This window comes from Camelus ferus, chromosome 34 (assembly GCF_009834535.1).
Source record: "Camelus ferus isolate YT-003-E chromosome 34, BCGSAC_Cfer_1.0, whole genome shotgun sequence".
NCBI lineage: Eukaryota > Metazoa > Chordata > Mammalia > Artiodactyla > Camelidae > Camelus > Camelus ferus.
The window spans coordinates 20,894,723-20,914,529 of record NC_045729.1 but is presented as its reverse complement, the minus strand read 5'-3'; the positions used below and the strand labels follow the sequence as shown (position 1 = coordinate 20,914,529).

Sequence of the window (19,807 nt, the reverse complement as noted above, 5' to 3'; positions counted from 1 at the left end):
AGAGACATTAAGTAACTTGACCAAGGTCACCAGCTTCTGAGTGGCGGCATCGGGTACTTGGAGCCGGTTAGTCTGGCTCCAGCTGTGTGCTCGTAACTACTAGGCTGCACTGTCCCTTGTTATTTGGGGAAGTTCTTTATCTCTGATCATTTTCTTGGGTATAAGGTTTATTTTTTCTAATGTTAGTATAGCCATGCCAGCTTTTTAAAGTTACTATTTGCTTGGTTTGTTTACATAAATGCATTAAAAATACACATTTTTTTTTCTTCAGCCTTTCACTTTCGATCTTTCCTTGTCTTTATGTTTTAGAGATATTTCTTATAAAAGCATATAGCTGGGAATTTTAAAAAATCTAAGCCAATGATCTCAGTTATTAAAAGGACATTTACAGTGATCACTGATCTGTTTAGCTTCTTTTTTTTAACCATCCATTGCTCTCTGGCTTCTGCTACTTCTGACGAGAATCCGCTGTCGGTCTGCCTGCTGTCCTTCGTTTTGCCACCTGGTTTCTCTGAAGATCGTTTGCTTCAGACGCTCTCCAGGTTCCCGTCCAAGCATCTAGGAGCGTGTTTATTTTCACTCATCCTGCAGGATTCGCTGCGACTCCTGAATCTGTGGATCGGAGAATTTCTTTCACAGTTTTAGAACTTTTTCAGCCAAAATTTCTTTTCTTGTGTTGTCCTCACCCTTTCATGTCTCTCCTGGAACTTCTGTTGGGCCCACTTTGGACCTCCCCAGTCCCTCCACCTTGTCAGTCGATCTCTCTCTCACACATCACAGCCCCCAGCTCTGTCTGCTGCCTTCGACAGAACTTGCTATGTCATTAAATTTATTGTCTCTTTAGTTACGTCTCATGTGCTGCTTAATCCAGCTATTAATTTTTTTCAATGCCTTGAAATCTGAAGTTCTTTTTTTAAAAAAAAATCTTCCTTTTTTTGGCATTGACTGATCATTTTCTTGTGTAACATTTAATTCCTTTAATGACTTTCAAACTGTTTTTTGAGTTATCAGTGGTTGCTCCAGAGCTAATAATATACGTCTTAGCTTATGATTTACACCAGTTTATACCACCTTCACTTCAGCAAGATGTAAAAGCAGCTCCCATATGTTTCCACTCCCTCCTTCCCTTTTCAGTGCTGCGTTTTTTTTTTTTTTTGTGGGGGGAGATAATTAGGCTTGTTTATTTATTCCTGGAGGAGGCACTGGGGTCCGGACCCCTTGAGCTGCACCTCCCCCCTTTTACCTGCATTATCATCACATATATTATATCTCTATATGTTGCAATATACATTTTCTAATTATTACTTTACATAAAAGTTTTATGTCTTATTTTTTAATCTTTTCATGAACTAACTTTATTAAAACATTTTTTATTGATTTATAATCATTTTACAATGTTGTGTCAAATTCCAGTGTAGAGAACAATTTTTCAGTTGTAAATGAACATATATATATATTCATTGTCACATTGTTTCTCTGTGAGCTACCATAAGATCTTGTGTATATTTCCCTGTGCTGTACAGCATAATCTTGCTTATCTATTCTACATTTTGAAATCCCAGTTTATCCCTTCCCACCCCCCCATCCCCTTGGCAACCACAAGTTTGTATTCTATGTCTATGAGTCTGTTTCTGTTTTGTATTTATGCTTTGTTTGTTTGCTTTGGGTTTTTTTTTTTTTTAGATTCCACATATGAGCGATCTCACATGGTATTTTTCTTTCTCTTTCTGGCTTACTTCACTTAGAATGGCATTCTCCAGGAGCATCCATGTTGCTGCAAATGGCGTTATGTTGTCGGTTTTTATGGCTGAATAGTATTCCATTGTATAAATATACCACATCTTCTTTATCCAGTCATCTGTTGATGGACATTTAGGCTGTTTCCATGTCTTGGCTGTTGTAAATAGTGCTGCTATGAACATTGGGGTGCAGGTGTCATCCTGAAGTAGGGTTCCTTCTGGATATATGACCAGGAGAAAAGTTTTATGTCTTTTAAAGAAGCTGAGATCTACTCTCCCTCTACCAGAGAGAAAATATATTTATAAAGCTTGTTATATCAAAATTCTTGTTTACCATTTCTAGTTCTCTTCACTGAGAGGATTCAAGTCACCACCAGAAATTTGTCATTTTATCACAGCTGTGCCCACACCCCTCCTCTGTGCTGTTATTGTTAAAGATACTACATTTTTATGTGTTAAAGGCCCAACAGCACGATGCTAATTATATGGTTTTATGCAATTCCTTTTTCAAAAGACAGGTTTTAAAATAGCAGTTTTAGGTTCACAGCAAAAATCGAGAGGGAAGTACAGAGGTTTCCCATAAAGCCGCACCCCCGGTGCGTGATGCACAGCCTCCCCCGTCATCAGCAGCCCCGCCAGACGGCACGTTTGTTACACCTGAGGAGACGCGTGGACACGCACCGCCCAAAGCGCAGTTTACATCAGGGTTCGCTCTCGGTGCCGCGGTCTGTGGCTCTGGACGAGTTACAGGGGTGCGTGTCCAGTACAGTGTCAGGCCGAGTATTTTAGTGGCCCTGAAAGTCGCCCATGCGCCACCTGTTCATCGCTCCCCCCGCCACCCCTGGCAAGCACTGATCTTTTTACTGTCTCTGTGGTTTTGTCTTTCCCAGAGTGTCATGCAGTTGGAATCCTACAACATGTGACCTTTTCAGATTGGCTTCTTTCATTTAGTAATCTGCATTTAAATTCCCCCCATGTCTTTTCATGACTTGAAGCTCATTTATTTTTAGTGCTGAATAGTCTTACACTGTCTGGCTGTTCCCCAGTGTATTTCTCCATGTACCTACTGCATGGCATCTCTGTTGCTTCCAAGTTCTGGCAGTTGTGAGTAAGGCTGCTATAAATATCCACGTGCAGGTTTTATGTGGAGGTGAGTTTTCAGCTCCTTTGGGTAAACATCAGGGAGCACGACTGCTGCATTAGAATTGTTTAGTTTTGTAAAAATGCCAACTATCTTCCGAAGCAGCCGTGCCATCCTGCATGGCCGCCAGCCACGGAGGAGGGTTCCTGTTCTGCGTCCTTACCCGACCCTGGCGGTTCTGGTCAGGTGTGTGGTGGTACCTCGCTGTTGTTTTAATTGCATCTCCCTGATGACGTAAGACCTGGAGCATCTTTTCCTGTGCTTATTTGCCATCTGCATGTCTTCTTTGGGGAGGTGCCTATTAAGTTCCTTTGAGCCTTTTTTTTATATGGGTCGCTTGCCTCCTGTGGTTGAGCCTCGTGTGTACTTTGGCTAACAGCCCTTTATCAGGTGTGTCCTTTGCAAATATTTTCTCGCAGTCTGTGGTTTACCTTCCCGTTCTCTTGACAGTGTCTTTTGCAGAGCAGACATTTAACATTTTTACGTCCAGCTTCCCAGTTCTTCCTTTCTCAGATCACAGCTTTGGTGTTGCATCTAGAAGTCATTGCCAAACCCAGGATCACCGAGGCCTCCTCCTGCGTGATCTGCTTTACATTTAGGCCTGGGATCCACTTTGAGTTAATTTTTGTGAAGGGTGTAGATCTGTGTGTAGATTCTTCTTCTTTCTTCATGTGGATGCCCAGTTGTTCCTGCACCATTTGATGAAAAGATGCAATTACTTTTTAAGTAGGTGATAAGAAAGGAGAAGAAATATGCAGTTACGTTGTTTTCCGTAAGTACCTACCTAGTGACCTTTCCTGGCAATCTTTGTGTTCTTGGTGTGTATGGATCTGAATGATTGCTTCCAGCCTGAAGCGCCTCCCTCAGTATAGTTTCTTTCCAAGGCAGGTGTGCCAGCGACAAGCTTCTCCGGTATTGTTTATCTGGAAATGTCTTCACGTCACCTTCACTGCTGAAAGGCAGTTTCGCTGGATGTAAGGATCTTGTTTCACTTCTTCCTTCGGCACTTGCAGAGCGTCTCCCCCGCTTTCTGGTCTCCACTCTTTCTGATGAGAAGTTTGCTGTTAGTCTTGCTGGGATTCCCTGGTATGTGACATAGTTTTTCCCTTGCTGTTTTCAAGATTTTCTCTGTGTCTTTAGCTTTTGACACGCTGTCTACGACGTGTCTGGATGCGAGTCTCTGTGCGTACCCTGTGTGGAGTTTGTTGAGCTTCTTGGATGTGTAGATTCATTGTTTTTTTTTTTTTTAAATCCAATCTGAGGCATTTTCAGGCATTATTTCTTTGAATTTCTTTTTCTTCGCCCTCTCTCTCTCCTCTCCTCCAGGTACTCCCACCGGGTGCCTGTTCACGAGGTCGGTGGTGCCCCACCTCTCTCCCAGCTTCTGTTCGTTTTCTTCTGAATTCCCTTCTCTCTGTTCTTCGGTGTTTGGCCTCTGCCAGTGTGTCTGGGCTAACGCCGGGACTCCTTCACCAGAGGGTCCTGCACGCCTGTGGGCGCAGCCTGGCTCTGGGGACTGGGGGCTCTGAGTGGTGGGCAGAGAGCGTTGTCTTCAGAGCGCTCTCAGAGGAGTCCTGAAGCTTCACATCCTCACAGGCTGAAGCTTCGCAGACTCATCCTGCTCCAGGGTGGCTCCTCACCAGCTCCCCGGTCATTTTCTGGGAGTCGGCCTGGTGCTGTGCCTTTCCACAGGGGCCCCCAGAAGGCTCCACACAGCCTCCGACAGCTCCCGGTGGTACCTGCTGTGAAGGCAGAGGGCAGCGGTGATGCACGGACAGCGGGCCTTGGCTCAGTGCTGAGGGGCCGCCCTGCCCGCTGAACTTTCCTGTGCTGCTGGGCTGATCTGGGACGTCTGCCCGCCCCCTGGCCTGCCTACGGCTGCTCCAGGAGGGCAGTGACCTAGGCCTTTCCCCTCCAGGAGGACCAGGGTATCAGGTCTCCAAACAAGCCTTACCCAGTGCCCCCACCCCCATTTAACAGGTGCTTAGAGAAATAATTTTTGGATGAAAACCTGCTTAGTTTGTCCCTGTCCCCCAGAATGGAAAGGAAGGTTGTGGGTGGGTGAGAGCACTGGGCTGAGAGTCAAATCTCAGCCTAACTCTGCCCTGTACTGGCTGTGTGACTGGAAGTCAGCTGCTCCACCTGTTTCCAGACCCGGGTGCTTATGAGCTGCTCAGTGACTGTGTCTTCCCCTTTCCAGTTCCTCATGGCATGTCTGTACTCACTTACTGTACGACAAAGTCTTTTTAACTTCCTTCTTCTCATCTTAGCCACATCTATGTCAAGCCCTCCAGGCTGAAGCGAAGGCTCTGTGTGTGCGCACACGTGTGTGCATGGTATGCACGTGTGTGTGTGCACATGGCAGATCAGACGCAACCCAGTGCAAAGTGGATACCCCTCCGGCATTCTGACTACCAGGTACCGTGTTTTGCGCCCTGATTTCTCATCCTTATTATCTGTGGTCTCTTTGCTCAGGAATAAAAAGGAAAATTGGGCTAAAGACTCATACAAAAGTTAATCTGAGCGATTGAAGCCTGCTTCCCAGAAATGCAAAGATGACTTCAAAGGGCTGTTACCCCGGAGTTACCAGGGAGGACACCTGTCTCAGGAGGCACTGGCGGGTGAGAGCAGGCGGGGGGCGTTGGAGTGGTGGGGTGGTGAGCGGGGGCCGGGCGGGGCGGGTTCTCAGCGTTCCCTCCGGAACCCCGTTCTCTGCCTTCATCAGCTGCTCCTGCTTCTTCAGCTGCTTCGTTAACTCGAGCAGGAGTCCTGGGCCAGCTTTCAGGTGAGCTGCTGGCTGGTGTTTCCTCAAGGGGAGAGCTGGGAGCCCAGCTGCTGTCACTCCCGGTAGCAGTTGGCAGCTCCCCCATCCGCTTTTTAACCTGGACGGGCTCAGCCCTGACATCTGTTGGAGCTGCTGTGGTGCTCACAGGAGTGCAGGCTTCCCCTGCTGCTTCTTCCCCACCTTGCCCGGGTGGGCAGGCCATGCACCAGCTGGCAGCGCCGAAGCTCGTGAGGGAAGCACGTGGTGAAGCCTGTGAGCGGCTCCAGGAACCGCTGCTCCTCACGAGAGCCGCTTAGCTCCCTGGAGTTTACCCAAGTGCAGAGCTGTTGGGAGCGGAACTCTGAACGTGGCCTCAGGAAGGAATCCAGCCCAGAAAACTGTCATTAGCAGCCGCCTGCGCTAGGAGTAGATGTTCACGGGAGGGTAAGACACGAGCTAAATGGAACAGTGATGGTAACAACAGTCAAGGTTAACCGAGAACATTCTCCATGCCAGCCACTGGGCCAAACCCTTGGGACTCATGACCTCCCTCAATACAACAGCCTGGTGAGATAGATAGCGGCCCCTTTTCACAGCTGGATAACCTGAGGCTCAAAGAGGTGAAGTAACCAGTCCGAGATCACACGGGCTGAGTGGCAGAGCTGAGACCTCCGCCCCAGAGCTCAGCGCACCCCGCCAACCCGCTCTGCCTTGCACTGCTCCTCACGAGAGCCGACCGGCCACAGAATTTTCCAAACGCGTGTGTGTGCTGGGGGCAGCTTGTGGGTTCGAAATCCCACATCTACTACGGATTAGTTGTGCAGACAACTCCAAGAGGCTGGGAAAAGCAGGTTCAGCTCAAAACGACCCTATTCAAGAAGCAGATTCAGGGGCAAGTCCTGGGCAACCAGCCGCTACCACCACTGAGCCCCACTCCCTCAATCGGCCTGTTTGGTGTCGTCTGGGAAGGTGAGCCCCAGCCGCGGCGGCCTGAGAAACGAAGGCAGGGAACAAGCAGCCTCAGTGTGGCGAGGAGGAGGAAGGGGTGGGCAGGCTTCCTGCCCTGCGTCATAGGCTGGGCGTTTGCATCACATAGACCTGCTTCCTAAGCCCCGCAGTCTTGGCTCCGCCTGCTGCCTTCCTGAGCTGCTTCTGGATTCCAGCCCCGTCGGGCACTAAGTCCAGGAGGTAAGTCAGGACGAGCTGGGACCTAGAGACGCAGGGCTGCCCAGTTCCCGCCCACTGGCCAGGCTGCAGTGCTCCCCATGACCACCTTTGGGCCTGTGTTTCTATCAGGGTGCCGGTTCTCTGGGTGTCCCTTTACTTTCCTCTGCTGTGCATCTTCCTGTCGCCCCACTCTTGCTGCTTTAAGGACCTCAGAGAATACTGAAGGCCCACTTGGCTGGGGCCACAGGGACCACCCCCCCACCCCTCCTTTCATCTCAAGCATTCATAGTCAAAGAACTGCTCCATTCACTGGAAACGGGTACCTCCCCCAACTGAGCCCAGTGCAGGGCACACGAATATGTGCAAAGAGTCTCCCGTTCCTGGTCCTTGTAATCAGTATGGCCTGACTCCTCCACTGGTTTTTAAGGGCCCCAGGGAGAAACAGGATGTCCCAATGAAAACGCCACTTGACAGAGGAGAGGCCAATGCTGCTCTGGTGCCTGCGGAGGTCTGAGCCTGTCTTTTGAATCTCGCGCTTGGGGCACGGTCTACACTGAGACCAAGGCTGTCAGGTCCCTAACACCCCGGGGACTCAGCTGGTGGGACATCACCGGCTACTTCCCATCCCGCCCCCAGCGACCCTCCTGGTTCTGACCGCGGCGCCCTCCGCCCCACCCCAACTCCGCGCCTCGAGTCCCCCCACCCGTCCTCCTGCCGACCCAGGCTTTCCCCCTCCCGGCCCTCAATCCAATCCCGGTTTCCCCGCCCCGCCCCCAGTTCTCGGCTGGGCCGCCCCGCGCGCCGTCACTGCCACCGTCACCGCGCGTCGGCAGCAGCCCGCGCGCGCCCGGCCACGGGGCTTGGCTCGCGGCGCGCGGCTCCGGCCGGGTAGGCGGGAGGGAGCCGAGGACAATGCGCCCCGCGCGCGGCGCCCCCCGCGCGGCCCCGCCCCCCGCCCGGCTGCAGCCCCGGTTCCTGCGCGGCCGGAGCGGCTCGGGCAGCAGCAGCGGCAGCGGCAGCGGCAGCAGCGCGGGCGCAGAGCGCGAAGACGACGACGAGAGCGCCAGCATCAGCAGGCCGCTGGTGCCCGCCGCGCCCCCGGGGACCCCCGCCGCCTCCCGCGCCTCCACGCCCACCTCCCCGTGCAGCATGACCGCCGCCGACCTGGGCGCTAGCGCGGCGGCCGGGGCCGTCGGGGGCGCGGGCGGCCCAGGCCCCGGCCCCGGCCCCGGCCCCTCCTGCCGTTCGTGTTGCGGCTGCTGCGGCCGCCGGGCCCGGCCGGGCCGCGGTGGTGGGCGCCGCGGCTGCGCCCCCGGCCCGGGCTGCCGCTGGGGCTACCAGGCGCTGTCCGTGGCGCTGCTGCTGGCGCAGGGCGGCCTGCTGGACGTGTACCTCATTGCCGTCACCGACCTGTACTGGTGCTCCTGGGTCGCCACGGACCTGGTGGTGGCGGCGGGCTGGGCCATCTTCTTCGCCAAGAACAGCCGGGGCCGTCGGGGCGGCGGGCACGCCCACCACCCGCACCACCCGCACGCCGCGCCCCTGCACCTGCCGGCCGCCGCCTCCGCCGCCGCCGGGGCTGCGGGCGCCAAGGCGCGCGGCGGCCGCGGGGGCGCAGGCGGCCCGGGGCCGGCGGGGGCGGCGGGGGCAGCCGGCGAGTTCGCCTTCGCCTACCTGGCCTGGCTCATCTACTCCATCGCCTTCACACCCAAGGTGGTGCTCATCCTCGGCACGTCCATCCTGGACCTCATCGAGCTGCGCGCGCCCTTCGGCACCACGGGCTTTCGCCTCACCATGGCGCTGTCCGCGCCGCTGCTCTACAGCCTGGTGCGGGCCATCGGCGAGGCGGGCGCCGCCCCCGGCTCCGCGGGACCCCTGCTCCTGCAGCCCCAGCAGCACCGCGCCGCCGGCTGCTTCCTGGGCACGTGCCTGGACCTGCTGGACAGCTTCGCCCTGGTGGAGCTGATGCTGGACGGCCGCGCGCCGCTTCCCGCGCACCTGCGCTACCTGCTGATCGCCGTCTACTTCCTCGCGCTCGCCTCGCCGGTGCTCTGGCTCCACGAGATCCACGCCGCCGCCGCCGCCCCCCGGGGCCGGGCTTCGCGGCCGGGCCGCTGCGGCCGCCTCCTGCGCCTGCTGGGCGGCTGCCTGGTGGACGCGCCGCTGCTGGCGCTGCGCTGCCTGCTGGCGGTGAGCTACCAGCAGCCTCTCTCTGTCTTCATGCTCAAAAACCTCTTCTTCCTCGGCTGCCGCGGCCTGGAAGCCCTGGAGGGCTGCTGGGATCCGGGGATCCCGGCGTCCCCGAGTCGGGCCAGGGCGGGCTACGGCGCTCCGCCCTCTGCCTCGCAGGTGCCGGGAGGCCCCCAGCTGGCCCACTGCGTCTCAGAGGACGAGGGGGGAACCCACGGCTATGTGAACACCCTGGCTGTGGCCGCCCAGAATTGAGGGGTTGGGGGGCTCTCCTTGGGGATGGGAGACCCCCACTCCCCGTCTTCTGACCTTCTCCCACCAGGTTGGATCAGCCTCTGTCTGGGGCGGCAACTGTTAATAGGACCAAGGGCCAGTGTGCCCTTCTGAACCCCTTGTGTCAGACCTGCCTGGAGGGAGATGGCGCTGCGGTGACGAGGAAGGTTCCCTGACTGTGTCCTCGTCTCCAAGCCCTCCACTCACCCTGGCCTCCAAGGGGCTGGGTGCCCCTGCTTCTTGCATGCCCCACCTCCACCTTGATTCCTATCCACTGTGGGGGAGGGTGGAGGAAAGGGGTGTCCAGGCAGGGGGTGCTGGGCCAGGGCTCTCCCTCCCACATGCTTGGACTTGCCAGCTGCTTTTAGGCTATGGGTAGTGGCCGTTGCCCCACGCCTTGAAACTGACCCAGGATCCACAGTTCCCCCAATGTGTGTGTGTCGTTTCTTCCAGATGGCAGATGCGAAGTCTGCGTGTGTGTGGGTGTGGGTGTGGGTGTGTGTTGTTTCCTGTGTCCCTGTGTCCCTCACAATCAGTAGGAGATCTGGGGAGTCCTTGTTCTCCCCACCACACACATTCCTATCTGAATCTGAGGCCATGAATTCCCAGAAAGAGCTGGGCTCCTGGGGGCTGCCTGGCTGCCCTCCTCCCAGGACCTTCCTCAGTCCGGCTCCTCTCCTCTCAGCTGGGGGAGGGGAGGGGCCACACTCTAAGGACCAAACTGCACCCATTCTTGGGTGAGTGAGCATTTCTACCTCCATGCTTTCCACTTTAGCTGCATCACGCACTGATGCCACTTGCAAAAATGATAAATACTCAGAAGTTGCATTCACCGTGGCCACTGGATCCAGCTGGGTTTGGTGCCAGTGTTACTTATTACAGGGTCTGGAGGGTCAGCCGTCAGCTGCCTCCCTCGCTCCCTCCCTCTGCACCCACAGCTCCTGTCCGACCTGAAGCTTGTTGCTGGCTGGGCCAGATCTTGGCTCAGAAGAATAGTTTTGGAGGGGTTCCTGGACAGATGTGACGCTGGGTCTCCCATGGGCCTGAGAGAAGGAAATTCAGCTCCCCATCTGTCTGTTCTTCCCCTGGGGAGCTTGGTGTAGATCAGAAAGGGTGACCTTGTCCTCTGCTCTGGTCTTGAGAGTTTCTAGGGAAAAAGCAGGCTGCGTGGGGTGGGGTGGGCAAGCCCTCCCCGGCCCAGCCCCCTCCCTGGTGTGCCTCCCGTCAAGGCTGATGACAGGTGACATCCAGGGGTAGCCATGTAGAGTCTTGATGTGGGACCTCAGTCTTGGCATCTCGGCGGCGGGGCGGTGGGAGTGTGGGAGGAGAGCTGGGAGCAAGGCTAGGGGTACTCACTCTCTTCCCCACCGCCCCGAAACAGGCAGGGGTGGGGGTCGTCAGAATCCATGTTTCTCCCCCGTTCTGTGCCTGGGCAGCTTTGTGTGGTGCGGTAAACCGTGGACAAAGAGCCAGATGTCCTGGGTTGTGGCTTTGACTATGTCACCCACAAGCTGTGAGTGACACACCACTTTTGCTTTCTGGGCCTCAGTTTTTCGCTTGGGGCCCGGCTCTCCCACCTTCTGGGGGCTTGTTGACAGAAGAGGAGACACAGGAGGGCTGAGGGCAAGGAGGACAAAGCTGCCCTCAGTGCTGTCCCTGCTCCCAGCCCTCCTCTCCATACCGACAGGCCCAATGTTAGCTGGTGGGATTTTGCAACTAATTGTGTGTTTTCTGCCTTCTCTCCTCCCCCCAGGACTCCTCTTCTTTCCCTTTGAATTCCATGTGGTCAAAGCTCTGGGGCCCAGACCCTGGGGGGCAGGAGCCGCTCCCTCTGTCCCCATGTCCTCTCTCCAGCTTTGCTGTTTCTCTGCTACCTGATCTCAGTGACTGAGAAGGACTGTGTCTGAGCCATGGCTGGCCCCTGCCCGGCCCTCGCCCCTCGCCCTTTCTACTGTTTGGGTGGTGGTCTCCCTACTGAGTGACCGGCTGTGAAATCTCGAGGCTGTCGAGCTTTCTTGGGGGCTGGCACAGGTTCTGATGAGCTGCCACTTCCCCAGTACATCGAGAGACTGATGGCACTGGCTGAATCTGGCAGAGGCCAGGCCACTGGCCCCTGGATGCACGTCCTTCTGACACTTGGTGCCAGCACTTGTCCTCAGGGGTCAGCCCCTCCCTTCTGGTGTTTTTCTTGAGCCCTTTTACTTACTTCCCTTGCCCCATTCACAACAAGAAATGCCCCGAAAGCTTCATTTTTCTGGCTTTCTAGGGGCATCTGTAGTGCGGGTCAGACCGGAGATGCTGCCTGTGGGTCCAGCAGACAGGATGTGCACTGTCCCCGGGCCTGCGTCCACAGTGCGGGTCACGGAGAAGAACCTGGGGTCGGATCAGGAGCCGCCTGCCTCTAACATCGGGCAGGGCCTGTGTCTCAGCCCCTGACTCCTGATCTGGTTTAAAGAGGGCTTGGACTGGAGCCTCTCTCAGGACAGTTTCGACAGACGTGCCCCGGTGCCTACTGCACATGTTTTTGTGGAAGAGAGTGAGCTGGTAGGCAGAGCCTGGAAGATGGGAAGTGCACCATGCTAGCATTTATCACGTTTTTTTCTTCCTTCTCTTTTTAAAAATATAACCAGCCTCTGTTCTGAAAATAAAAAACTTGAGACTTGTCACAAGCTTCCTGTGTGGTTTGTTTTAAGATCTTTCCTGTCCTGGTTTCCCTTACTAAACTCTTAAATATCACTGTGACATTTGTCATCATTTTGTGGGTTCGTGTTAACATTGCGGGTACACCTCGGCTACTTCCTTCCCGGTGGTGGGATCTTGAGGAAGGGTGTTGGCCTTTTCCCAGCTTGGGGTGGGGCCGGCCAGGCTTTCTCAGGCAGAGCTAAGTCACCTGGGCCTCACTCCTGCTTCTTGCCAAGAACAATTTGCCAAAGCGGGAAAGGCTGCGAAACAACTTCTTGAAGACTCTGCCTTCCTCTGTTACTCTTCCCAGCCTGGAGCACGAACTCTTACCGTGAAGGAGGGACACACGCCCCGTTTGTGTGTTTTTAACCCACGGGGGACTGTGGAGTCGGCACAGGGACAGACACGCTCGCTGCTGCGCTCCTTCCGCGCAGAGACGGCCAGCGCTGCGCCAGGTGGCCTGCCAGAGGCCAGGAGCTTGCTCAGCCTCCCAGCTGCGCCCTGGCGCTCACCTGGCCCCGGGGACCCCTCACTTGTAAAACAGGAGCCCTGTCACCTCCCTCACAGGCTGTGTAAGAGTTAAATGGGGAGACATACACAGAAATGGTCCTTTCCTTCAAATGGGGACATGTACACGCACAGTAATTGCAGAGCACGAGGACCAGTCTCCCTACACCTAGGCGACAGTTAGATGACCGCCACCCGTTTCTCACAGCTGAGCCGCCTCTCACCCCCTCTGGAGGGGGGTCGTGCCCGGGGCGGGGGGGGAGGCTGGCCCTGCAGCCCGCCCAGGGCGGAGCTCCAGGTGTCCCGGGCCCGCTCCGGATCGCTGCTTCTCCCGTCCTCACAGCAGGTCGGGGTTGGGAGGGTGGGAACGGACCTTCGTCTCCGTTTCCTGAGCGCAGAGGGCGGAGCAGCTCCGGGAGCTCACCCTGCGGCCAGGAAGGGGCTCCGGGTCTGAGCCACGGCTGTCGGCCCCCTTCGCTGTCCGGCTCTGGCTAAAGAGCGGGGCCGGTTTCCCGCCCTGGTCAGGCTGCGGCCAGCTGGGCCCCGCTCTCCTCTCAGGCCACTGGGAGGGAGGAGCCGGGACACTGAGGGACACGCAGGTGTGAATCCGCAGAGCTCCCCGCCGAGGGGCAGGGGCCTGGGACCTCGGGACCCGCCCGGGGCGGCGCGGAGGCGGGGGCGGCAGCTCCGGGGGGGCCGCCCCGCCCCTGGCTTCCGGGGCGTGGCCTCTGCAACTGGCTTCCGGGGCGTGGCCCCTCGGCACCGCCCACTCCTCGCAGGCGCGGCCCGTTTCAGAGCCGGGCCGCCCGGGAGCAGGGGCGGCGAGCCGGCTTGCGTGCCTGGGCCGGCAGGTAGCGGAGCCGGGGCCCAGCCTCCGGCTCAGGCCCACGCGGCCGGGTAGCAGCTCGGCGCTTCCCGGGGCTCGCGCCCTTGGGCCCTTACTTTCCTGCGAGGCCTGGAGCAGCGTGTGTCCGAGGTCCTCCCGGGAGGGCCCCGCTCTCATGTGTCCGGCGGCCGGCAGACACCCCCCCACCCCGAGTCCGGGGTCCGACGGCTGTGGGAGGAAACCCGCCCTTGCCGGTAAGCGCCTCATCCTCTCCCTCCCGCCCCGTTCATATTCCAAGGTCAGCGGGAAACCGGTGCGATCCATCACACCTTGCGCCCAGAGAGCCCCGCCGAAGCCCTGCGTGGATGCTTGAGTGGCTGAACCAACCCCTTCAGAACCTAAGCCCCTCTGAGGCCCTTCCGAAGCAGGAAGGAGAAACTGGTTTAGCACCAACGTCTCCAGCAATGTTAGGATCACCGTCCAACCTTTCCTCCTCCTCCCACTGGGACTGAGAGCAGGAAAAGCTGCGCAAATCGGGGTGGAATCGCAGGCTGGGTCGGGCACCCATCACAGGCAGGCGTCCCTGCATGGCCGGTCGGGTGGCTGGGGGTCCTCCCGGCCCCTTGAGCCCCTCCTGTGCACTCTGTTCAGGAGGGGAGCCCGAGAGGTGGGGGCCACAGCGTGGAGGACCCCTGCTCTTAGAGGGCCTTTCTGGGTGAGGCAGGGTTTTATGGGCAGCGGTTCAGCGCAACATGAGAAGAGAGGTGTGGTCTTCCTCCTACATGATGACCTTGGTGTTTGCTTCACAGCAGACCCCACATCGGGCTGACAGATCTCCAGCACTTAGCGGAGCTGAGACCAGTGAAGACTGGGGGGCTCTAGGGTGGGGGGCGGGGCGGGGGTGGAACAAGGGTCAAGAGGCCTTGGGGACCTTCCTGACTCTGTTTATACCTGGCACGTCCACACAGGCAAACCCACAGACGGGAAGGTTAGCGCTTGCCCAGGGACGAGGAGGTTAGGGGTCTTGGGGTGATGATTAAGGGGGTGCTGGGTTTCCTTGAGGGTAAGAGAAATGTTCTAAAATTGCTTATGCTGATGGCTGCTGAGGTCCTCAGAGCCTGGACTTGTGCACTGTCAGTTGTGGGTGATATGGGCTGTGAACTGTGTCTCAGTGAAGCTGTTAGGAGAGAAAAGAGCAGCCCTGGTGATAAAGGGAACGTAGGGGACCCTGCCAACTGGACGTCGGGCCTCAAAGGCCAGGAAAGCGAGAATTCGAGGTCTGTGGGTAATGTAGTCCAGGTGGAGCGTGTGCTTCCAGCACCAGGACCACACTGGCCGGGCCGTCCTGCTGCAGGGCTGAGCCCTGGCTCCGTCACGGAACAAGTCCGCCGTGGAACCCCATGCTCTGCAGGTCAACCCGTGCTTACTGGAAGCTGGTGAAACGTCTCAGAAAGTGTGGGAGGCATCTGGATGCAACTATGCCCACCTCCAGGGTTGTTCGAGAGGGACGGTGCCTCTGCGGCCGGTGGCTGGGTGGGCTCAGTCCTCCGTCCTGTCTTAGTTGGGTGCTCGGCCTGCTGTAACAGACCCTGGAGACGAGGCAGCTTGTCAGGAACAGTCCTGGAGGCTGGGAGTCCATGGTTAGGGTTCTGGGAGATTCCTGGTTCACAGACCATCACCTGGCCGTGTTCCCACCCGACAGGAAGGTGGAGGGAGCACTGTGGGGTCTCTCACAGGGGAATGAATCCCACTCATGGGGCTCCACCCCCATGACCTCATCACCCCCCAGAGGCCCTCCCAATACCACCCTTCTAGGGGTTCGGTGTCAGCCTCAGGATTTGGGGGACGTGGTCTATAGCACCCTTGCACTTGGTCCTATGGTGCTGTCGGGCTGGGTGTGGGCCATGCACTGTCTGGGACCTGGGCCTTGATGGCCCGCTGCCAGGCACTCTCACTACGAGAAAGGCCTCTAAACCAGGGCCTCCGTGACCTTCAGCAACACGTGACTCAAAATGACTGCCAGGAATTCTCATCAGAGTTAATAAACGTATTCATTCTTTTATTGTTAAGCTCTCTTTCACACACATGCAGACACACGTACACCCATGATATCTAGTTTCCCATCACATGTCAGAATCCTCCCCTGCTTGCGGGAGCTGGGGGCTCAGGTAGAAGCAACAGAGAACCCACAAACCCAGGGCGGACGGCATCCCACCAGACAGAAGCCTGCAGTCTCTCCCAAGGAGCTGCTTTGGGAAAAAGCTTCTTTAAATGCTGGGCCTTAAATGTTGTCTTTGGACCTCAAGCCTTCAACTAGAGAGTGACAAACCTTCCCCCTCTGAAGGGCCTGTCCGGATCCTCACTCCCCACCCCGGTGCGAGCCCTTGGCTACAGCCCAGGGCCCGGCCAGCCGCCCCAGAAGAATCCTCTGCCAGGTTTCTCCCACTGGCTGAGGCCGCACATGGGCTCAGGACTTGGGACTTTCCTCAAAAATGACCCAAGCTGGCCTCCGGGTGTGTCTGGGGCAGCAGCCCCGCAGGGTGAAGGAGCCTCGGCCTTTGGGCTGATGGCCCCAGCCTGGCCCACTGCCTCCACTTCCCCTGCCCCGCTCCCCTCCAGCCCTCACCCCTGCAGCTGCCATCTCTCCAACCACAGTCTCTTGGTCCAGGAAACTAGCTTCTCCTTCAGCTCATAATTGTCTCCTCCAGAATTTCTCCCCAGGGCCAGGCGCCCTTCTGGGTACCTCCTAGCCCTGGGCAGGCCTCTGTCCGGCCTTTGCATCTTGCACGGCCATCCTGTTTGCTACTCTGTCCCTCTCACTGGACGGTCAGCTCCTTGGTGACCAGGGCCATGGCAGGCCCAAAACAAAGGCCGAAGGAATGAATGAGTGATGGAGAATCGAGGACACTCTGCCACGAGCTCCTGGGAGTGGGCTGTGGCTTCCTGTGGGGACGAGGGTGACCAGATGGTCACAATGAAAAGTGAAGGGGACATTTTCAAGTAGTCTGTTTCAAAGGTACACACCTCACACAGGCACATATCCACGTCCACATGCGTACACGCCCAGACGCCCCCAGGGACACACACACGCTGTCACCGCCCTGGGTCTGGGCGGCCCCGACGCGGCCTCTCGGGCTCCAGACCGGGGTTCTTGCTGAGCTCCTGGAAGAAGAGCTGCAGCTGGAGGCTCCTCAGGCTCTCCAGGCCCTCGGGGGAGAGCTGCTGAGGCCTCTCCTCCCCAGCCTCCCCCTCGTCCTCCCCCTCGTCGTCATCCTCCCCAGGCCCGTCGGGGAGCTGCGGGGAGCCCCGGGAGACGTAGCCCTGGTCTGACTGCACGGACTGCCGCTGCTCCTCCCCGTGGGGCGTGAGTGGATCCTGGGCCTGGCAGCTCAGGCTCTGCCGGAGGAGGGGGAGCACCGCGCCTTCAAGCTGCCCCATCACGTCCTCGAGGGGGTGGTCGGGCGATGCCACGGGGGTGCTGCAGACAGGCAGGTCCTCAGGGTGCACGGGGAGGAAGACGATGCTGTTGCGCCGGGCACCACAGGGCCCCGGCAGCGGGCCGGGCTTGCCTCCCCCGACCAGGGACACCCAGCCTGCGGCGCTGCTCCCGACGGCCCGGGGGATTGGCTCCACAACCTGAGCGGGAGGGGCCCTCTCTACCGGGACCACTGTTGTCTGCAGCATCTGGGCCGCCGGCTCCCCCGGGGACCGAGGCCGGGGTTCCAGCCTTGACAGGCTGCCCCCTTCCCTGGAGAGGAGCGGCTCCACAGCCAGGGGGCCCTCGCAGGTGGGTTCCCGCACCTGCGGCTTTTGCCGGACGATCCCCACTCCAGGCGGTGGCAGCAGCGGCTCCTCCAGCTCCTCCTCGTCCAGGGACGGCAGGTCTTGGTCGTCTGCCCAGCGGAGGTTCTCGAGCTCAAACCAGTCTGGGCAGCGAGCCTGCCACCGGTGGAAGCGCTGCACTGGCGTCCCTGAGCTGCTGGCCGCTGGGGCTCCGCAGGTAGTTGTCTCCCGTGAGCGCCCCCACGCGGTGCATGCGGCCCGGCTCGAACATCTCCAGGTCCTGGATACGGAAGTAGACCTCCTCGAACTTGTCCATGAGCGGGTACCTGGAGGTGATGTTGAAGAGGTCGGGGACGTCGCTCTCACTGCTGATGTCACTGAAGTAGCAGACGATGTAGGTGCCGAAGCAGGCGGGCTGCTTGAAGTCCGGCAGGATCATGTTCATGGCCGCCGTGAACAGGTCCCCCGAGGGCTTCCCGCAGTCACAGCGGAGCTGGACGGCCGCGTCCTCCCAGCCGAGGATGGCCTGCCACTTGGCTCGGGTACCCCGGGAGCACAGGACGATGATCTTGGAGTTGCTCTCCACCATTTCCTGCTTCTGGCGGCCCACCCAGGTCATGACCCCCACCTCGGAGATGACCTGTTCCTCCAGCAGGTCGAGGGCCACGTCGGTGCCACAGACGGTGAGCAGGAACTGGGCGAACTTCAGGACCACGTCCACGTATAGGGGGTGGTCGGCCGAGTACACGATCCAGACCTTCCTGGGCTTCAGGGGTGGGGGGCTCAGGCTGGCAGCGGGGAGGACATCTGGGGGAAACAGAGGAAGCCGGGTCATGGGTCCAGGCACGTCCACCACACTGGCCTGCACGACTCAGGCCAGGGGTGGCCTCAGCTGGCCCGCCAGGGAGGCTAGGACCAGGCAGAGCTGGGCTCCTGAGCCCAAGAAACGCAGCTGAAGCCTCGGGATGAGCCTAGGGCGGCTGTTCACCTGTGGTGCCTGGAAAACAGCTGTGCCTCGGGGAAAAGAACCTTGTGCTTTCCCATCTGCTCCTCAGCCTACAAGTTAATTAAATTTCTTTTTTTCCTTAAAAGGCGCGAGGGCCCACCTATGGAATAGAAGTAGCTGCTGCAGGAGGGGCCACATGGTGCCCTCACCTTCCTCTCCTGGCTCAGCGATGAGCGACTGCAAGCGCAGCCCTGCTGGGTGGGCCCTCTGTCCTCTGTTCGGGGCTAGTGGTGGACTGTCTGCAGGTGACGTCTCCCCAGGAACAGGAGCTGGCCCAGCGTGCATCCCACAAGCGCCACCCCCAGGCCTCAGGGAACGGACTCCCCCCACGCCCAGCCCGCCCAGCCTGGAGCCGCCCACCTGTGCATTTGCTGCCATCTTCATACTTGCCGTGGGGGGAGCCTGAAAGAAAGACGATACCAGAATACTCCAGAAGTGTCCTTGCAGGGGGCAGAAATCCTACAAGATGTCTCAGAACGGCTCTTCTGAGAAATAGGGACCAGCTTGCAGGGGCGTCTGGTGGGAGTGCTGCCCCGTTCCTGACAAAGGAGGCGCCGAGGCCCCGGTCACCGGATGCCCTGGGCCTTTGCAGGGAGACTGTACTCAGCCGTGAAGCCGTGTCTCCCGCGACTGCTCTGTGACCCGGGAGAGTTAACAGGCCAGGCTCTACGCTAAGACTTCCCACGATCCTTACAGTCGATTTACTGTGTGGGTGTTGTGATGATTTCCATTTTATAAAAGAGGATGCAAGGCCCAGGAATCATTTGCCCAGGTGCAGATGGCGAGCTGGGGCCTGGGCCCAGGTCGACCCCTCTGGAGCCTCCGAGCCCTCGCCTGCCAAGCTGAGGTGTTGCCCACGGGGGACAGCGTCTGTGCTCAACGTGGGGAGCCCTGAGCACAGCCTTAGCGCTGGAGTGGGGAGAAGGGGCACAGGAAGGAGGAGAGGGGCAGAGGGGAAGCCCCGGCCCCTTACCGGGTAGCCGCCAGGTCATGCAGACAATCAGCAGGATGACGGAACCCACCAGCAGGATGGAGAGGCCCGTGATGAAGCCGTACACCCACAGGGGCAGGTAGTCTGTGGCGGGGAGAATGGCGTCAGCGGCGTGGCAGGGAGGCCAGCTGCCCAGCCCTGGGTGTCCTCTCTGTCACACCAGCCCTGGGGGCCCCACCCCACTGCCCAGCCCCAGGTGTCCTCTCTGTCACGCCAGCCCTGGGGGCCCCACCCCACTGCCCAGCTCCGGGTGTCCTCTCTGGCACCAGGACAGGCAATGATCCCACCACCCTGGGCTGCCTCTTGCTGCAGCCTTCTGCCTGGATCCACATCAGGCCAGGCAGGGACTTCTCTGTGGCCCCTGAGGGCACGTCCCTGGGGGCCCCTGCAGCACAGCCTGGGAAGGAGGTGGGCGTACCTTCAATCGTGTCTGCAATGAGAACCAAGGGGAACAGCCTCAGTTATCAGCAGTAATCACAACCCACCACTGACACGCACAGAGCCTGCTGTGACCCTGGCCTGATACCCGGCCCTTTGGTACGGGTTAAACTTAGTGAAACGATCTAAGGGAACCCCTGAGCTGGTGGTCTGCAGAGAGAGGCCTGTGCCCCCGGGAGGCTCGTGCAGGCCAGGGCAGCGCCTGTGCTTTCTGACCAGCATTTGGCTGTAGCCGCACGTGGGCTGCCGATGGCTTCTGAATGGGGAGTTGTTGCCAGCACCGCAGGCTCGGGCCAGAAC

At 58.4% G+C, this 19,807-nt stretch overlaps 2 protein-coding genes and 1 long non-coding RNA gene across 4 annotated transcripts in view; 2 read left to right on the top strand and 1 right to left on the bottom strand.

Annotated features, from left to right (window-relative positions):
* The first annotated feature begins 1,937 nt into the window (after positions 1 to 1,937).
* Positions 1,938 to 11,943, top strand: TMEM121B (transmembrane protein 121B). Of its 2 annotated transcripts, XM_032473071.1 has the most exons (6): positions 1,938 to 3,966; positions 5,356 to 5,501; positions 5,606 to 6,613; positions 6,755 to 6,832; positions 7,239 to 7,319; positions 7,589 to 11,943. In XM_032473071.1, the coding sequence occupies exons 5-6, from the start codon at positions 7,266 to 7,268 to the stop codon at positions 9,254 to 9,256; spliced, it is 1,722 nt and encodes a 573-aa protein (XP_032328962.1). In that variant the 5' UTR covers positions 1,938 to 3,966; positions 5,356 to 5,501; positions 5,606 to 6,613; positions 6,755 to 6,832; positions 7,239 to 7,265; the 3' UTR covers positions 9,257 to 11,943. The 2 variants fall into 2 exon arrangements, with proteins under 2 accessions (XP_032328962.1, XP_032328963.1); XM_032473072.1 differs by having other exon boundaries at positions 5,606 to 6,832; positions 8,525 to 11,943.
* Positions 11,944 to 13,154: 1,211 nt separating this feature from the next.
* Positions 13,155 to 19,807, top strand: part of LOC106728867 — a 15,096-nt gene continuing 8,443 nt past the window's right edge. Inside the window, exon 1 of the long non-coding RNA XR_001365143.2 lies at positions 13,155 to 13,543. This is a non-coding gene — a long non-coding RNA (uncharacterized LOC106728867). The remainder of the gene's footprint in view (positions 13,544 to 19,807) is intronic.
* The window catches only part of IL17RA (interleukin 17 receptor A), a 17,467-nt gene continuing 12,987 nt past the window's right edge, over positions 15,328 to 19,807 (bottom strand). Inside the window, 5 exon segments of the mRNA XM_032473340.1 lie at positions 15,328 to 17,252; positions 17,254 to 17,879; positions 18,439 to 18,480; positions 19,052 to 19,153; positions 19,488 to 19,499. Of these exon segments, the coding sequence (XP_032329231.1) occupies positions 16,383 to 17,252; positions 17,254 to 17,879; positions 18,439 to 18,480; positions 19,052 to 19,153; positions 19,488 to 19,499 (1,652 nt within the window). The 3' untranslated portion in view covers positions 15,328 to 16,382.